The sequence below is a fragment of the Polypterus senegalus genome, chromosome 10 (genome assembly GCF_016835505.1).
Source record: "Polypterus senegalus isolate Bchr_013 chromosome 10, ASM1683550v1, whole genome shotgun sequence".
Taxonomy (NCBI): domain Eukaryota; kingdom Metazoa; phylum Chordata; class Cladistia; order Polypteriformes; family Polypteridae; genus Polypterus; species Polypterus senegalus.
This window is the reverse complement of record NC_053163.1, coordinates 147,022,745-147,036,620: the sequence shown is the minus strand read 5'-3', so window position 1 is coordinate 147,036,620 and position 13,876 is coordinate 147,022,745. Positions and strand designations below refer to the sequence as shown.

At 38.1% G+C, this 13,876-nt stretch overlaps 1 protein-coding gene across 13 annotated transcripts in view; it reads right to left on the bottom strand.

The window, feature by feature from the left end:
- The window catches only part of eps15l1a (epidermal growth factor receptor pathway substrate 15-like 1a), a 280,134-nt gene that overhangs the window by 194,363 nt on the left and 71,895 nt on the right, over nucleotides 1-13,876 (bottom strand). For all 13 annotated transcript variants that reach the window (XR_005635392.1, XM_039767016.1, XM_039767020.1 and 10 more), the window contains exon 3: nucleotides 3,449-3,538. Coding sequence is in view for 12 of the 13 variants with exons in the window: in XM_039767016.1 (XP_039622950.1) it covers nucleotides 3,449-3,538 (90 nt within the window). In the remaining variant the exon portion in view is untranslated. The remainder of the gene's footprint in view (nucleotides 1-3,448; nucleotides 3,539-13,876) is intronic.

The following is a 13,876-nucleotide window of genomic DNA, read 5'->3' as shown; positions in this document are numbered from 1 at the left end:
TTGGAATTAACTTGCTTAGAGATCTTTATATAGACAACGCCTTTGCATCCTATGAACAATTACATTCCAAATTTAACATTCCAGCTACACATTTCTTTCACTATCTTCAAATCAGGAACTTTGTTAAACAGAACCTTCCAGATTTTCCTCATCTTGCACCCTCATCCATGCTGGAAAAATATTGCTCAATCTCAAGGACTTAGACTCCATCTCTACAATATATAAAATCATTTTACAATCCCTCCCTTTCAAAGATCCAAGAGGACACTGGGAAAAAGATCTCTCAATTAATATATCAGAAAAGGAGTGGAAAGTAGCAATGCAGAGAATTCACTCGAGCTCCATATGCGCAAAGCATACAATTATACAACTCAAAATTATATATCAAGCACATCTGTCTCGACTAAAACTCTCAAAATGTTTCCAGGGCATGATCCAACCTGCGAACGTTGCAACCAAGTCCCAGCCTCACTGGGTCACATGTTCTGGGCCTGCACCAAATTAACATTCTTCTGGACAAAAATTTTAATTACCTCTCAGACAGCCTTGGACTCACAATTCCTCCTAACCCATTAACAGCTGTGTTTGGGGTTCTTCCAGATGGGTTTAAAGTGGAGAAAGAAAAACAAATTGTGATGGCATTCACTACACTCTTGGCACGCAGACTTATTCTGATAAACTGGAAGAACCCAAACTCTCCTCTTAAGTCAGTGGGAAACCGATGTGTTATATTATTTGAAATTGGAAAAAATTGAATACTCAGTTAGAGGATCCGTACAGACTTTTTTCAAAACATGGCAGGATCTAATCAGTAATATTTTAAAATAAGTTCATAAAGCACAGAGAATTTATTAATTTAGGTATGTTTACAAGCCTTAAATTTCACGCTGCTTGCTTGCTCTCTCTCTCAGGGTGGGGATCGATTTGTTCTTAACTCAATTTTTCTTTTTCTAAAACTTGATTGCTTTGTATGGATTGTAATAAAATTAATAAAAATAAAAAGATTTACATCATGATATATATTGATATTAACTGATATGAAAAAAAAATATTGTGATAATTTTTTTTTCATATTGCCCAGCCCTATTTCAAATGGATGATAACAACAACGACTGGACACGAGACTTGAACCATAATGGTAGATCCATGAAGCAGCACTGCTGTCCAAGAAAAAAAGATGCTATAATATATACTCAATCATATAAACCCTGCAATTGTTTTTAATCACAGCAAAACAAATTCTTCTTTTTGATGAAAATTCATTACTGGTTTTATCACATACTAGCAAAATACCCGTGCTTTGCAGCGGCGCAGTACTGCCTTAAAATTTTTATTAAGAAGAAAATTAAACCTTTTTAAACTGAGTGAAAATACACCAATAATTATTTGTTAAGGATCTCTTTGTATAACACATTGTGAGTTCGGCCTTCCGGTTGTAATATGAACAAGCTGTGCGCTGAGCTTACTCTTGAGCATACAATGTACAGTTGGCCATGTGAACAGTAATCTTGTTTCAAATCTCACAGCTTGGATTGCTGCTGTCATAATCGGTTTGAGTTTCATGGTATGTTTCAATTACAACAGTATTTGTAGGACTTGTGTTGAAGAGACATTCGGCATCTGTCAAGCGTTGTAAGCATACAACCGGTTTCATCGATAACTTTACATCCAGCTTTTGAGAGTTTAAACATTCATAAACATCAAAGTGTCCACTACTGAAATTGTCACCTGTCAATCTAAGATGTTTAAGAGGCATTGGCGGTTGTCAAAAGGTGTAAAACATTTGGCCATTTCGGTACACTCGAAAGCGACAACCGAACAATTCACCGGCAGCCATCAACTCACATGCAGAACCATAGGTGAAGGGCTTAAGCATTTCACTCTTCTAGTGCTCCTGTGTAGTATAATTATCTCCTGTACCGTCATCAGTCCACACCTTGAACCTGTCCCAGTCATTCAATACATAAGACACAATGTTCCTCCGGATATCAAGAGTGAGCCTGATATGGCCGTGCAATATGTAACACAGAGAATGGAAAAGGTAGGTGCCATCTCCGGGCATGGAAACCACTCGGTAAGTGACAGTTCTTTGATCGATGGTGATCACCTCGATAGACATGTTAATGGGGGTACGGTTGGAATGATAAAGGAAATGGGTACCTAAACAATGTAAAGTAAGTCTAAAATACCTACACAATAAATAGAACCGTAATAAATGAACAATAAAACAGCGGAGAAGTCGTGGATTAAATAAAAAGGCTGTAGTTATCAGCAGGGAGACGTGAATCCCGTGGCGAAGCAAGGAAGGGAATGTAGAGACTGGAGCAACGGACGGCCTTATATAGGCAGGCAGCCAACAACGTGGGCTAAACCCTAAATCTAAACAGGACTGTTTCATTTATGTTAGGTAGAATGCCCAGAGGGGACTGGGTGGTCTCATGGTCTGGAATTCCTACAGATTTTATTTTTTCTCCAGCCGTCTGGAGTTTTTTTGTTTTTTCTGTCCCCCCTGGCCATTGGACCTTACTCATATTCGATGTTAATTAATGTTGACTTATTTTATTTTCTTATTGTGTCTTTTATTTTTCTATTCTTTATTATGTAAAGCACTTTGAGCTACTGTTTGTATGAAAATGTGCTATAGAAATAAATGTTGTTGTTGTTATATAGGCAGGCAGCCAACAACATGGGAGGCGTTGGGATGGGGGACCCAATGCCGCCTCACACAGTGACCGAGCTGCAGGCTATGGACATATATATGTACGTAAGAAAGATTCAGTTAGCGTTGGGAACCCGCATACCAAATTTCTTGAAGATGGGTCCATAAGTAACAAACACTGTTGAAAAGTTCAATATGGCGGCAGACAGTGGCATCATACCACCGAAATAAGTACCAAATTTCAGCCTTCTACCTACACGGGAAGTTGGAGAATTAGTGACGTTGGAAAGTTCAATATGGCGTCTGACAGTGTCGTAATACCACCGAAATAAGTACGTACATTGGTTTCGATTAGCGCAGGGAAGCCGCCTACCAAATTTCGTGAAGATGGGGCCATGAATAAGAAAGTTCAACATGGAGGACGTTGTCGACCATTATCGACCGTTATGACCGTTATGTGTAGAATTTCGAAATGAAACCTGCTTAACTTTTGTAAGTAAGCTGTAAGTAATAAGCCTGCCAAATTTCAGCCTTATACCTACACAGGAAGTTGGAGAATTAGTGATGAGTGAGTGAGTGAGGGCTTTGCCTTTTATTAGTACAGATACAGTACATCAAAAGAGTCTGCATTTCAGTTTTTCAGCAAAATCAGCTTTGTCTCCATGCTGCCTCACTGAAGAACAGAGTAACTGAACTGTATTGTTACTTGCTGAACATGACCCAAGGTCTGTTTGGTTTTTGATTTAAAGTAAAACAAAACAACACTTGGAAATGAAGTTCCTTACCTACCTTTCCCAAAACTGCGTCTGGCAGTCCTGATTTTTTTAAAAATAATGCAGCTTCCGTTGGTCCTACCCGACCAGAGTTACCAGGATCTACCTATGTAGGGGGGAAAAAAAAAGATCACATTTAGTCAGAATATGTGTTGTTCATGTGAAATGACAATAAGTAAACACTTTAAAAACAGGAAAAAAATTAAGATTAAATAAAATGAAAACAAAACCATTTTTCATATAGGACAAAGGTTAATTTTTCCCACACAGTTTGGCTATTGGACTGTCAGTTGCAATGCAAACTGATTTTTGAACACTTCACTGGCACACTGAAAAGTACCCTTCTGCTCCCCGTCCCATTAGGATTAAACCTTGAAGCTGAGACACTTAACTTAAGAGTTGTTCCCCTCATTAATGACACTGGAAAATCACTCGCCAAAGGGTTAAGGAATCCTACATAAATTTGAAAACTTGATTAGTCAAATTACGGGTGGGAGATCTTCCCAAAATATCATATCACAATCCTTTTAACACAAAATCACGATCCAGAATCTGAACTGCAATCTCTCTTTTCAATGTGGCATACACTTATGAGAATATCTGGACTCAAACTCATCAAGACCTAAGTAACACTTTATTTTAAATATCAAACAATGTTGAATTCAATTGTTCTCTCGTTCGCTAGCAAAGCGGAGTTAAGGAACACGCCCCAAAGCTGGCGAGTGAGTGAGGAAAGGCCCTCCTCTCGGCCCGCCACATGTTTCTCAGATTCACGCAAATAAATTGGTACCACAAGTGAACTCTGATACATAGCGCAATGAGAGAAGTCGTAAAATCAACCGGAATGTTCAGGCAAATTATAGAAAAAAACCCGATCTAAATCCGTTAAGTAGTTCTCTCGTGAAAAGTGGACAGACACTGGATTTTATATATTACTAGCAAAATACCCGCGCTTTGCAGCGGCGAAGTACTGACTTAAAATTTTTATTAAGAAGAAAATTAAACCTTTTTAAACTGAGGGAAAATATACCAATAATTATTTGTTAAGGATCTCTTTGTATACCACATTTTGAGTTCAGCCCCCCGGTTGAAATATGACCAATATGTGTGCTGAGCTTACTCTTGACCATGCAACGTACAGTTGGCCATGTGAACAGTAATCTTGTTTCATATCTCACAGCTTGGATTGCTGCTGTCATAATTGGTTTGAGTGTCATGGTTTGTTTCAATGACGACAGTATTTGCAGGACTTGTGTTGAAGTGACATTCGGCATCTGTCAAGCGTTGTAAGCATACAACCGGTTTCATCGATAACTTCACATCCAGCTTTTGAGAGTTTAAACATTCATAAACATCAAAGTGTCCACTACTGAAATCGTCACCTGTGAATCTAAGATGTTTAAGAGGCACTGGCGGTTGTCGAAAGGTGTAAAATATTTGGCCATTTCGGTACACTTGAAAGCGACAACCGAACAATTCACCGGCAGTCATCAACTCACATGCAGGACCATAGGTGAAGGGCTTAAGCATTTCACTCTTATACTGCTCCTGTGTAGAATAATTATCTCCTGTACCATCATCAGTCCACACCTTGAACCTGTCCCAGTCATTCAATACATAAGACACAATGTTCCTCCGGATATCAAGAGTGAGCCTGATATGGCCGTGCAATATGTAACACAGAGAATGGAAAAGGTAGGTGCCATTTCCGGGCATGGAAACCACTCGGTAAGTGACAGTTCTTTGATCGATGGTGATCGCCTCGATAGACATGTTAATGGGGGTACGGCTGTAATGATAAAGTAAATGGGTACCTGAACAATGTAAAGTAAATCTAAAATACCTAAACAATAATTATAATCGTAATAAACGAACAATAAAACAGTGGAGAAGCCGTGGATTAAATAAAAAGGCTGTAGTTATCAGCAGTGAGACATGAATCCCGTGGCAAAGCAAGGAAGGGAATGAAGAGACCAGAGCAACGGACGGCCTTATATATATAATCATCAAGTCCTTCCGTGAGACCCCTAAATCCAAACAGGACTGTTTCATTTATGTTAGGTACAATGCCCAGAGGGGACTGGGTGGTCTCATGGTCTGGAATTCCTACAGATTTTATTTTTTTCTCCAGCCGTCTGGAGTTTTTTTTTGTTTTTTCTGTCGCCCCTGGCCATTGGACCTTACTCTTATTCGATGTTAATTAATGTTGATTTATTTTGTTTTTCTTATTGTGTCTTTTATTTTTCTATTCTTTATTATGTAAAGCACTTTGAGCTACTGTTTGTATGAAAATGTGCTATATAACTAAATGTTGTTGTTGTTATATAGGCAGGCAGCCAACAACATGGGAGGCGTTGGGATGGGGGACCCAACGCCACCTCACACGGTGACCAAGCTGCAGGCTATGGACGTATACATGTACATAAGTAGGATTCAGTTAGCGTTGGGAACCCGCATACCAAATTTCTTGAAGATGGGCCCATAAGTAACAAAGACCGTTGGAAAGTTAAATATGGAGGCCGACAGTGGCATCATACCACCAAAATGAGTGCGTATATTAGTTTCGGTTAGTGCAGGGAAGCCGCCTACCAAATTTCGTGAAGATGTAGCCATAAATAAGAAACTTCAACATGGCGGACATTGTTGACCGTTATGACCGTTACGTGTAGAATTTCGAAATGAAACCTGCTTAACTTTTGTAAGTAAGCTGTAAGGAATGAGCATGCCAAATTTCAGCCTTCTACCTACACGGGAAGTTGGAGAATTAGTGACGTTGGAAAGTTCAATATGGCGGCCGACAGTGGCGTCATACCACCAAAGTAAGTACGTACATCGGTTTCGGTTAGCGCAGAGAAGCCGCCTACCAAATTTCGTGAAGATGGGGCCAGACATCTACCTACACGGGAAGTTGGAGAATTAGTAACATTGGAAAGTTCAATATGGTGGCCGACAGTGGCGTCATACCACCAAAATAAGTAAGTACATTGGTTTCGGTTAGCGCAGGGAAGCCGTCTACCAAATTTCGTGAAGCTGGGGCCATAAATAAGAAAGTTCAACATGGCGGACAGTGTCAACCGTTATGACCATTACGTGTAGAATTTTGAAATGAAACCTGCATAACTTTTGTACGTAAGCTGTAAGGAATAAGCATGCCAAATTTCAGCCTTCTACCTACATGGGAAGTTGAAAAATTAGTGATGAGTGAGTGAGTGAGTCGGTGAGGGCTTTGCCTTTTATTAGTATAGATATATTAGTAAACCTTCAAAATAATGTGCAGTTAAAGTCTCAACAACATTCTCAGCATTTCTGGAGCTTAGTAGAGCCAGATAACTATAAGAATCTTAACTAAGCAGCTCTGAAGATGTCTGATTTGTTTAGGTCTACCTACTTCTGTGAGTCTGCCTCTTCTGACATGAATGTCATGAAATCAAAGTTCAGAACAAGACTGACAGATGAACATTTAAATGACTCCATCAGAGTCAACCTAAGTGGCTACACTCTACCAAACACCTCTCTTGTTGACTCCATGTTTTAATTCAATAGTGTGAGATACACTAGAAAATGCATACAGACATACAAAATACACTTGAACTAAATATTTTTGTGCTGTTTTAATGCAAAATGTGAGTTGAGGACACCCAACATTTTGTAAATGTTCCAGCAAAACAAGCTTATTCAGTTTGTTTGGGTTGAAATAGGCTATGAGAATAAACGTTAAAAAACATGACTAGCTCTCTGCCATTTTCATTTTGTAAAAGTAGCTCTCAGAGGAAAAAAGGTTGGAGACCCCTGGTGTACAGTAAATACCTGAAGATCATTATTACACAACATTTATTACTATGCATTAAGTTGTTTCAGTTGTGAAACATGTATAGTCTCCCACTATCTCAGTTATGCAAAAAGGAAGATGTGCAGTCATACTACATCTCCTGACTAATAGCACAGCAAGAAGAAAAAAAATATTTATGCCTGCTTGAAATGTGAATGAAAAATCATGAGTTTGTTTGGGTTCCTTATGTACATTACAAGCAAAGTGAAGTTTCCCAGATGTTTTCTCTTTAATTACATCAAGTTGCTCCACACAGAGAATCATATTTTTGGGATGAGATACTTTTTTACGTATGAAAATGTAAGAATAGTAACACTATAAATATGAACAAACACAAAGTACATGCACCCTAAGTACTTTTAACCTATGCTTGAATATATCTAAATTTATAGTTACATTTATTTTTTGATTCACTAGAGAAAAACAGAATATTATTTCTCTCTATCATTACTAAAAGTGCAGAAGAAAATGCTAGTATGAACACAGTTCAACAAAATACAAGGGACGTTCAAAAAGTTTCCGCAGCTTTTTCTAACTATTTATTAAGAATTTGAAAAATAAATTGCATCACCTTTCTACATAGTCACCTTCATTTGCGATGCAATTATACCAGCATCATACCAACTTTTTAATGTCCAATCACTACTCCTCTTGCCTTCACCGTTAACAACAAAAATATAAACGTGCTCTATTTTTTGAACGTCCCTCGTAATAGAAAGAACTTTGGAATGCAATAGTAGAGAGTAACAATACAAACTGAACTGCAAGAGAGAGATAATGAGAAAATAGTATTATTTAAGAAATACTGTGTCTATATAAATTGACACCCATGTCACTCAAATACTTTTACAAAGTAGAATCGCTGCAGGCTGATGCACTGTTCATAACAGAGCCAGGCAAACCATTGATGCTCTCTCAAATCATGGATGCTTTAAATTCTTTACAAATTGGGAAAGCTGCAGATCCAGAGAATTACCCCATGGAATTTTATAAAATGTTGACTTTTAAGTTAGTTCAGTTAATAGGCTTATGTTTAAGAAGGCCTAATCACTTTCATTGAAAAGGAGAATAAAAAGACCTTCTCGAGTATGAATCCTGGAGGCCAATTTCACTTCTGAACAATGACATTTCAAATTCTTTAGCTAAGAATATAGAAAGATCTCCCCAACCCCCAATATATCACAAGATAAAAACTGGATTTGTTACAGGTGTACATAACCATATATTCTCAAAGCTTTGACATCTGTTTCATGTAGTATATAATCTACAGTATCTGAGCTTGAATAACATTTTAATAGAGTGGAATGTGGACCTTACTTGACTGTTCTATATGAATTTGGGTTTAGAGCCAATATTCGCCTGCAGATTACCACATTCTAGGGCAGAAGGGTGTTGCTCACATCCAAAAGGTAAAAGCCGAGTATTTCATATTTCAGAAATGTCTATTACCACCAAAGGTTATCGGAGACAACACCATTGAACCTCTATAAAAAACCGTCAGAGATGAAGGTAACCATAACATAAGTTACTAAACAAAAACTATTTTCAGTGGTGACAGCATTGTATTCTGCATCAAGGACAGAAATCCATCACTATTGCGCATACTAAATCTACTGGATGAACTTCACAGAATCTCTGGGGTCAAAATAAATTTTAATTAAGAGTCTCCTTTTCCCAGTGAATCATCCAGCATGACATACTAAACTAGATAATTTCCATTGACCATCTTAAAATAGTTGAGATATCTAGAAGTTACAGTGACAAGAAAATGTAAGGATCTATTCAAATGTAACTTCTGCAATAAAACTGGAAGCATTCAATAATATATTAAAAGGTGGTCATCTCTTTTCATCATGTAAAGCACTATAGCTACATTATTTGTATGAAAATGTGCTATATAAATAAATGTTGTTGCTGTTGTTTCAACTCACTTTAGCTAGAAGAATGAATATGCTTAAAAATATTTTCCTTCAAAAGCTGTTACTTCTGTAATTAAGCTGTTAATCTGTAATTCAAAAAGCTCATGTATTTAAAAGATGAATAAAGCAGAGGGATAGCATGGCATTAACTATTTTCAGTGGAACTAATGCTGGAAAGACTTTAAGGCAGAGATGCTCCAGTGCACAATTATCATATATTCCAAACTTTGTTAACCTAGTTAGTATTTAATTCATGGAGGTCACTAAGTGTACAGACCCTTAAAGACCTCAATGGTGACATTACATATGCATCTGCTGCTGAACAAATATGCTTCAAATATAAACTTCCAGTAAAAATCTACTATGTCTATATACACGTTAGAAATTTTGTTAAAAGGAAGTTGAGTGGGTGTTGTGAACGACTACCAAAAGGCAGAAGACCACAGGATGACCAAGTATTAAAGTTTAAAGCACTTAGATTTGCAAGCATTTTAAAGAAGATGTGTTCAAAAGGTAATTTTAGTGCATGTTATGGTGAGAACATGTGGACCCAGTGGAGGCCAGCAGTGTAAAGGGGCTTTCAAGGAAACATTATCCACACTCACTATGTTGTCTTACAATAAATTATTTTATTCTTCTCTGATTATCCAAACCCTGACAAATCTGATGTTAAGGATAGTTTCTCCACTTTGTGTGGACCCAAGCAATGAAGAACTAGGTAAAACTTCTGCAGGATGCTGAACGTATCTTTCCAAGTCTTCTCTTCACTACATTTCTCATTTTGTCGTGTTCCTCCTTTTTCAAAGAGATGAGTGCACAGAGAACAGCAACATTTATTTATATAGCACATTTTCATACAGATGATGGAGCACAAAGTGCTTTACAGGATGAGGAAAAAGAAAAAAAGACAAAACCTAAAAATAAAATTAGGCAATACTAATTAACACAGAATAAAAGTAAGGTCCAATGGCCAGGGAGGACAGAAAAAAACAAAAAAAACACTCCAGACGACTGGAGAAAAAAAAAATCTGCAGGGGTTCTAAGACCACCCAGAACCCTCGAGACAATTGACCTGATGTAAATTATCTCAATCCGTCCTCATGGTTTTCAGGCTTCACATGGATGAATTTGATGATGATGATGGTCAAGTGGACCACTGGCCTTCAATCCATCAATATAGGGGCAGCATGGTGCTTTGATAGGGTGGTGGTGGCGCAGATCAGCACCACACCAAACCAGAAAAGGAACATCAGAGATAGTAGGTACCTGCAGGTATTCTGAATTCAATTGAGAGATACTGAGAAACTGTAAATGCACCTGCTGCACCAATAGCCAAAGCAAGAAACCTCTGTAATACAACAAATTTGGTGACGTCATGCAGAATGATTGTCAGGTGGCCTCACAGAGGATCTGGCAAACCATTTGATAACTAAAGAAGTCTAACGAAGATGGGTCCATGTTTATAAACATTAGGTTTGCATGAAGACAAAAGAAGAAAGGTAGAAGCAGCACTTTAAGAATCTCCTAAATGTGGCAGATTAATTCCTAATTCCTTAGAGATGGGACTCCTAGAAGCAGTGGACGGGACTGAGTTTCTTTCTTTGGTTGAAGTCACTATAGTGATTAAAACCTCCAGTCCATGACAAGAAGATGTTCTCAGCAATTTAGGAGGATGTTTGTGTATAGCCACTGTGTCTCCCTATAAACAGTGACTATTACAGTTATCTATTATACAGCCATGACAGGCACTCTTTATCTATCTAACCATTCAGCATTCACACAGGGGTGATCTATTAATTTGCCAATAAACAAATCCTTGGGAAAAATAATAAACATGGAGTGCTTTAAACAAGTTAAAAAAACAACCTCATTATGTCTCTTTCCTTCTAACTCTATTGTTCTGAAAAGACAATTAGGCAAACAGCTAGAAACTTTCAGAGAAGATAGAAACAAACAAACAAACAAGCTAACAGGACAGGATGGGTATCTTTACTTGGAAATTCAGTTTACAGTATTGTCAGAAAGCACAATGCTGTAAACATGTGCAAAAAAATACATATAAAGATACAAAATAACACTGAATGCAAAATTCATTTACATAAAATTACATTTGCACATATTTTTTAATTGCTCACTAAAAGTGCATAAAAATTTTTAATAAAGTGGAACACACACATTGAGTAGCATAAAAAAAAAGCAATAACAAAAATTAGTAAATGACACTGGGCTCCTTTATAGCAATAGCAAAATGCCTGCATAATACCTCACTGTGACTGGTAAATCTGAAGGTTTCTTTCTTTTTGTATTTTTTTTTTCTGTTTAGTCATTCTGGAGTGTGTTTAGAACATATTTGCATTTACTTCTGTATTTGTTTATGCATTTATTTATTTAAAGAGCTTCTGTAAAAAGCCAAATTTCCCACTGAGGAGAAAGTGTCGACCTCATCAAGAGGTTTACTTACCCCAGCAGCAACATTTAAGTCTCTGGTGACTCTTCCTATGAAGTCAGTAGACGGATTGGGAGAGCATAGGGGGGTCATGAGGTGGCTGGAAAGGGGTGCCAACTGGGATCCCAAGCAGTTTCGCTGTGTGGAGGGCGCAGCAACACGCTGTACCACTGCATGCTCCCCAACGTGACCTGACTGACAAATAAAGCTCTATTTATCATTCTACAGAAACGGTTAAAAAAAAATTTCAGGAATCGGTATGCTGCCTCACTGCTCCAGGGTTCGTGATTCAAACAGCAGCCAGGGCACAGTCTGCTTCACAAACAAATCATTTCCTCAGGTCAATGTGAGCCTCTTAAATTTATTGTCACTTTAAACTGACCGTGTATGAGTAAGTGCAGCTATAAAAAGTGGTGTTGTGAAAGGTCATTTTTCTGTTCATGCTTTTGCAATCAATCCTGCTGCGCCTCTGAACATCCACAAAAATGTACCATATTAGGATAGGCAGGTCTGTAAAATTAATAAATAAATGATGGCAAATGAATGTATAGATGAATGGTTCAAGTAAACAACAGAATATTGACACCTTTTTTATTGTTAATCATTTCTATTTTTAATGTACTACAAAGGCAGCTGGGTTTAATAACTAGGCATTGCTGTCTGAACGATGCCCCTTTAATTATAATAATCCTTCATGTGCAGGACACAGATTTAGCAGGAACTTAAGCGGTCACTCGTGCATACAACACAATACTGCTTCCTTCCAGTTTTCAAAGGGAACTGCTGACTTAGCAGATAACTGCAGTAAATCTGTCACAATAATCTGTTCGGCTTTTCTCTCACCATGGAACAAAAAGACAAGAGAAAACATCCTTCATTCAAAAGGCAATAACTGGCTGTAAAAACATGTGACAGAAAAAAAGCTCTGAACTAGTGGTACAAGGGTGTGAAGGGTCAATGTGTACTACAGGAAGCAATATTTCATGTTGCCACTTCACGCAAAATGAAATAGAATACACTAGAGCAGGCGTCTCCAAACTCAGGCAAAGAGTGGTTGTTGGTTTTAAAATCGGGGAACTTCTGCTTGAGAGGTAAAATTTTACCAGAAGTTATTGTCTGTATTAAATCAGTTGCAAAGTTTCTAATTTCAATTAGAAATTTATAAGAATTTCTGAGCACTTGCTGTTGTGTCCTAGCTATAGGATAAGGAGGTGAGAAAACTAATTTTTAAATCCTGCTAAATCTCACAGCACACAGGATGCACTTTATGTTCTGCATTAATTGTCATGTTAACATTTCACATTCTGGTTGATAGTTTGCACCTTTACTTGTTATAATTAATACTACTGTGTACTAAGAATTCATCAATTGAACCTGCTTAATTCAATTTTTACGATCATAGTAGTCAGAGCATATTGTGGGATCAGACACATGGCAAGAACAAACCTGTGTTGGGTGCCAGTTTGTGTACTAAACACAAGCTGCTATACCAAACTGTACTGACATCAGTATAGCCTTAACACTGAATTGGCTTAAAAACTGAGATCACTGCTAAATTCTCAAGAAAAATCATACCAACATGAACTTAAATTCACATATACTAGGGGGCTTCGCTCGCCTAACCGGACCCGACTACGCACCAGTCACTTCGCGTATCTGCCGCCCGCATTGTGAAGAGGGGGACTGAACGCAAGCTAACGTCTGATCAGCTGCTGGCTTGTGTGTTCTGCTTGTCGCACTGTGTGTCAATCATTTAAAAGCCTGCACGGTAGCTGTCCTTTTGTATCACTGCCTTGTCTCGCGGGACGTTAAAGTATCTCCGAGAAAAATCACGTCTGTCTCCTTCCGAGATTTCCTCATAGATATGGTGTTTATGGATTTGTAGAAGGGTTATGATAGCCTGCCACATCAAGAGGTCTAGAGGCACATGAGAGACAAAGGAGCACCAGAAGTATGTGAGGATTGTCCAGGATATGTATGAGGAAGTGAGGATTCAGGTTAAAGCAGTGTTGGAGTAGCAGGCAAGATCCTGGTAGATCCGCACCAGGGATCTTCTTAAAGTCCTTACCTCTTTGATCTGGTATTGGAAGTTTTGCATCATGGGATAAAAGTCTAATCCCCCTAGTGCAGGCTTTGTGTTGTGTAGCACCAGAAAGGAGAACGTGGAGAGGAGGTTGGAAGAATGGAAAAGAGCTTTTGAAGATAGAGGGTGGAAGATAAATTTGATTTTGATTTGCTAAGAGTAATACG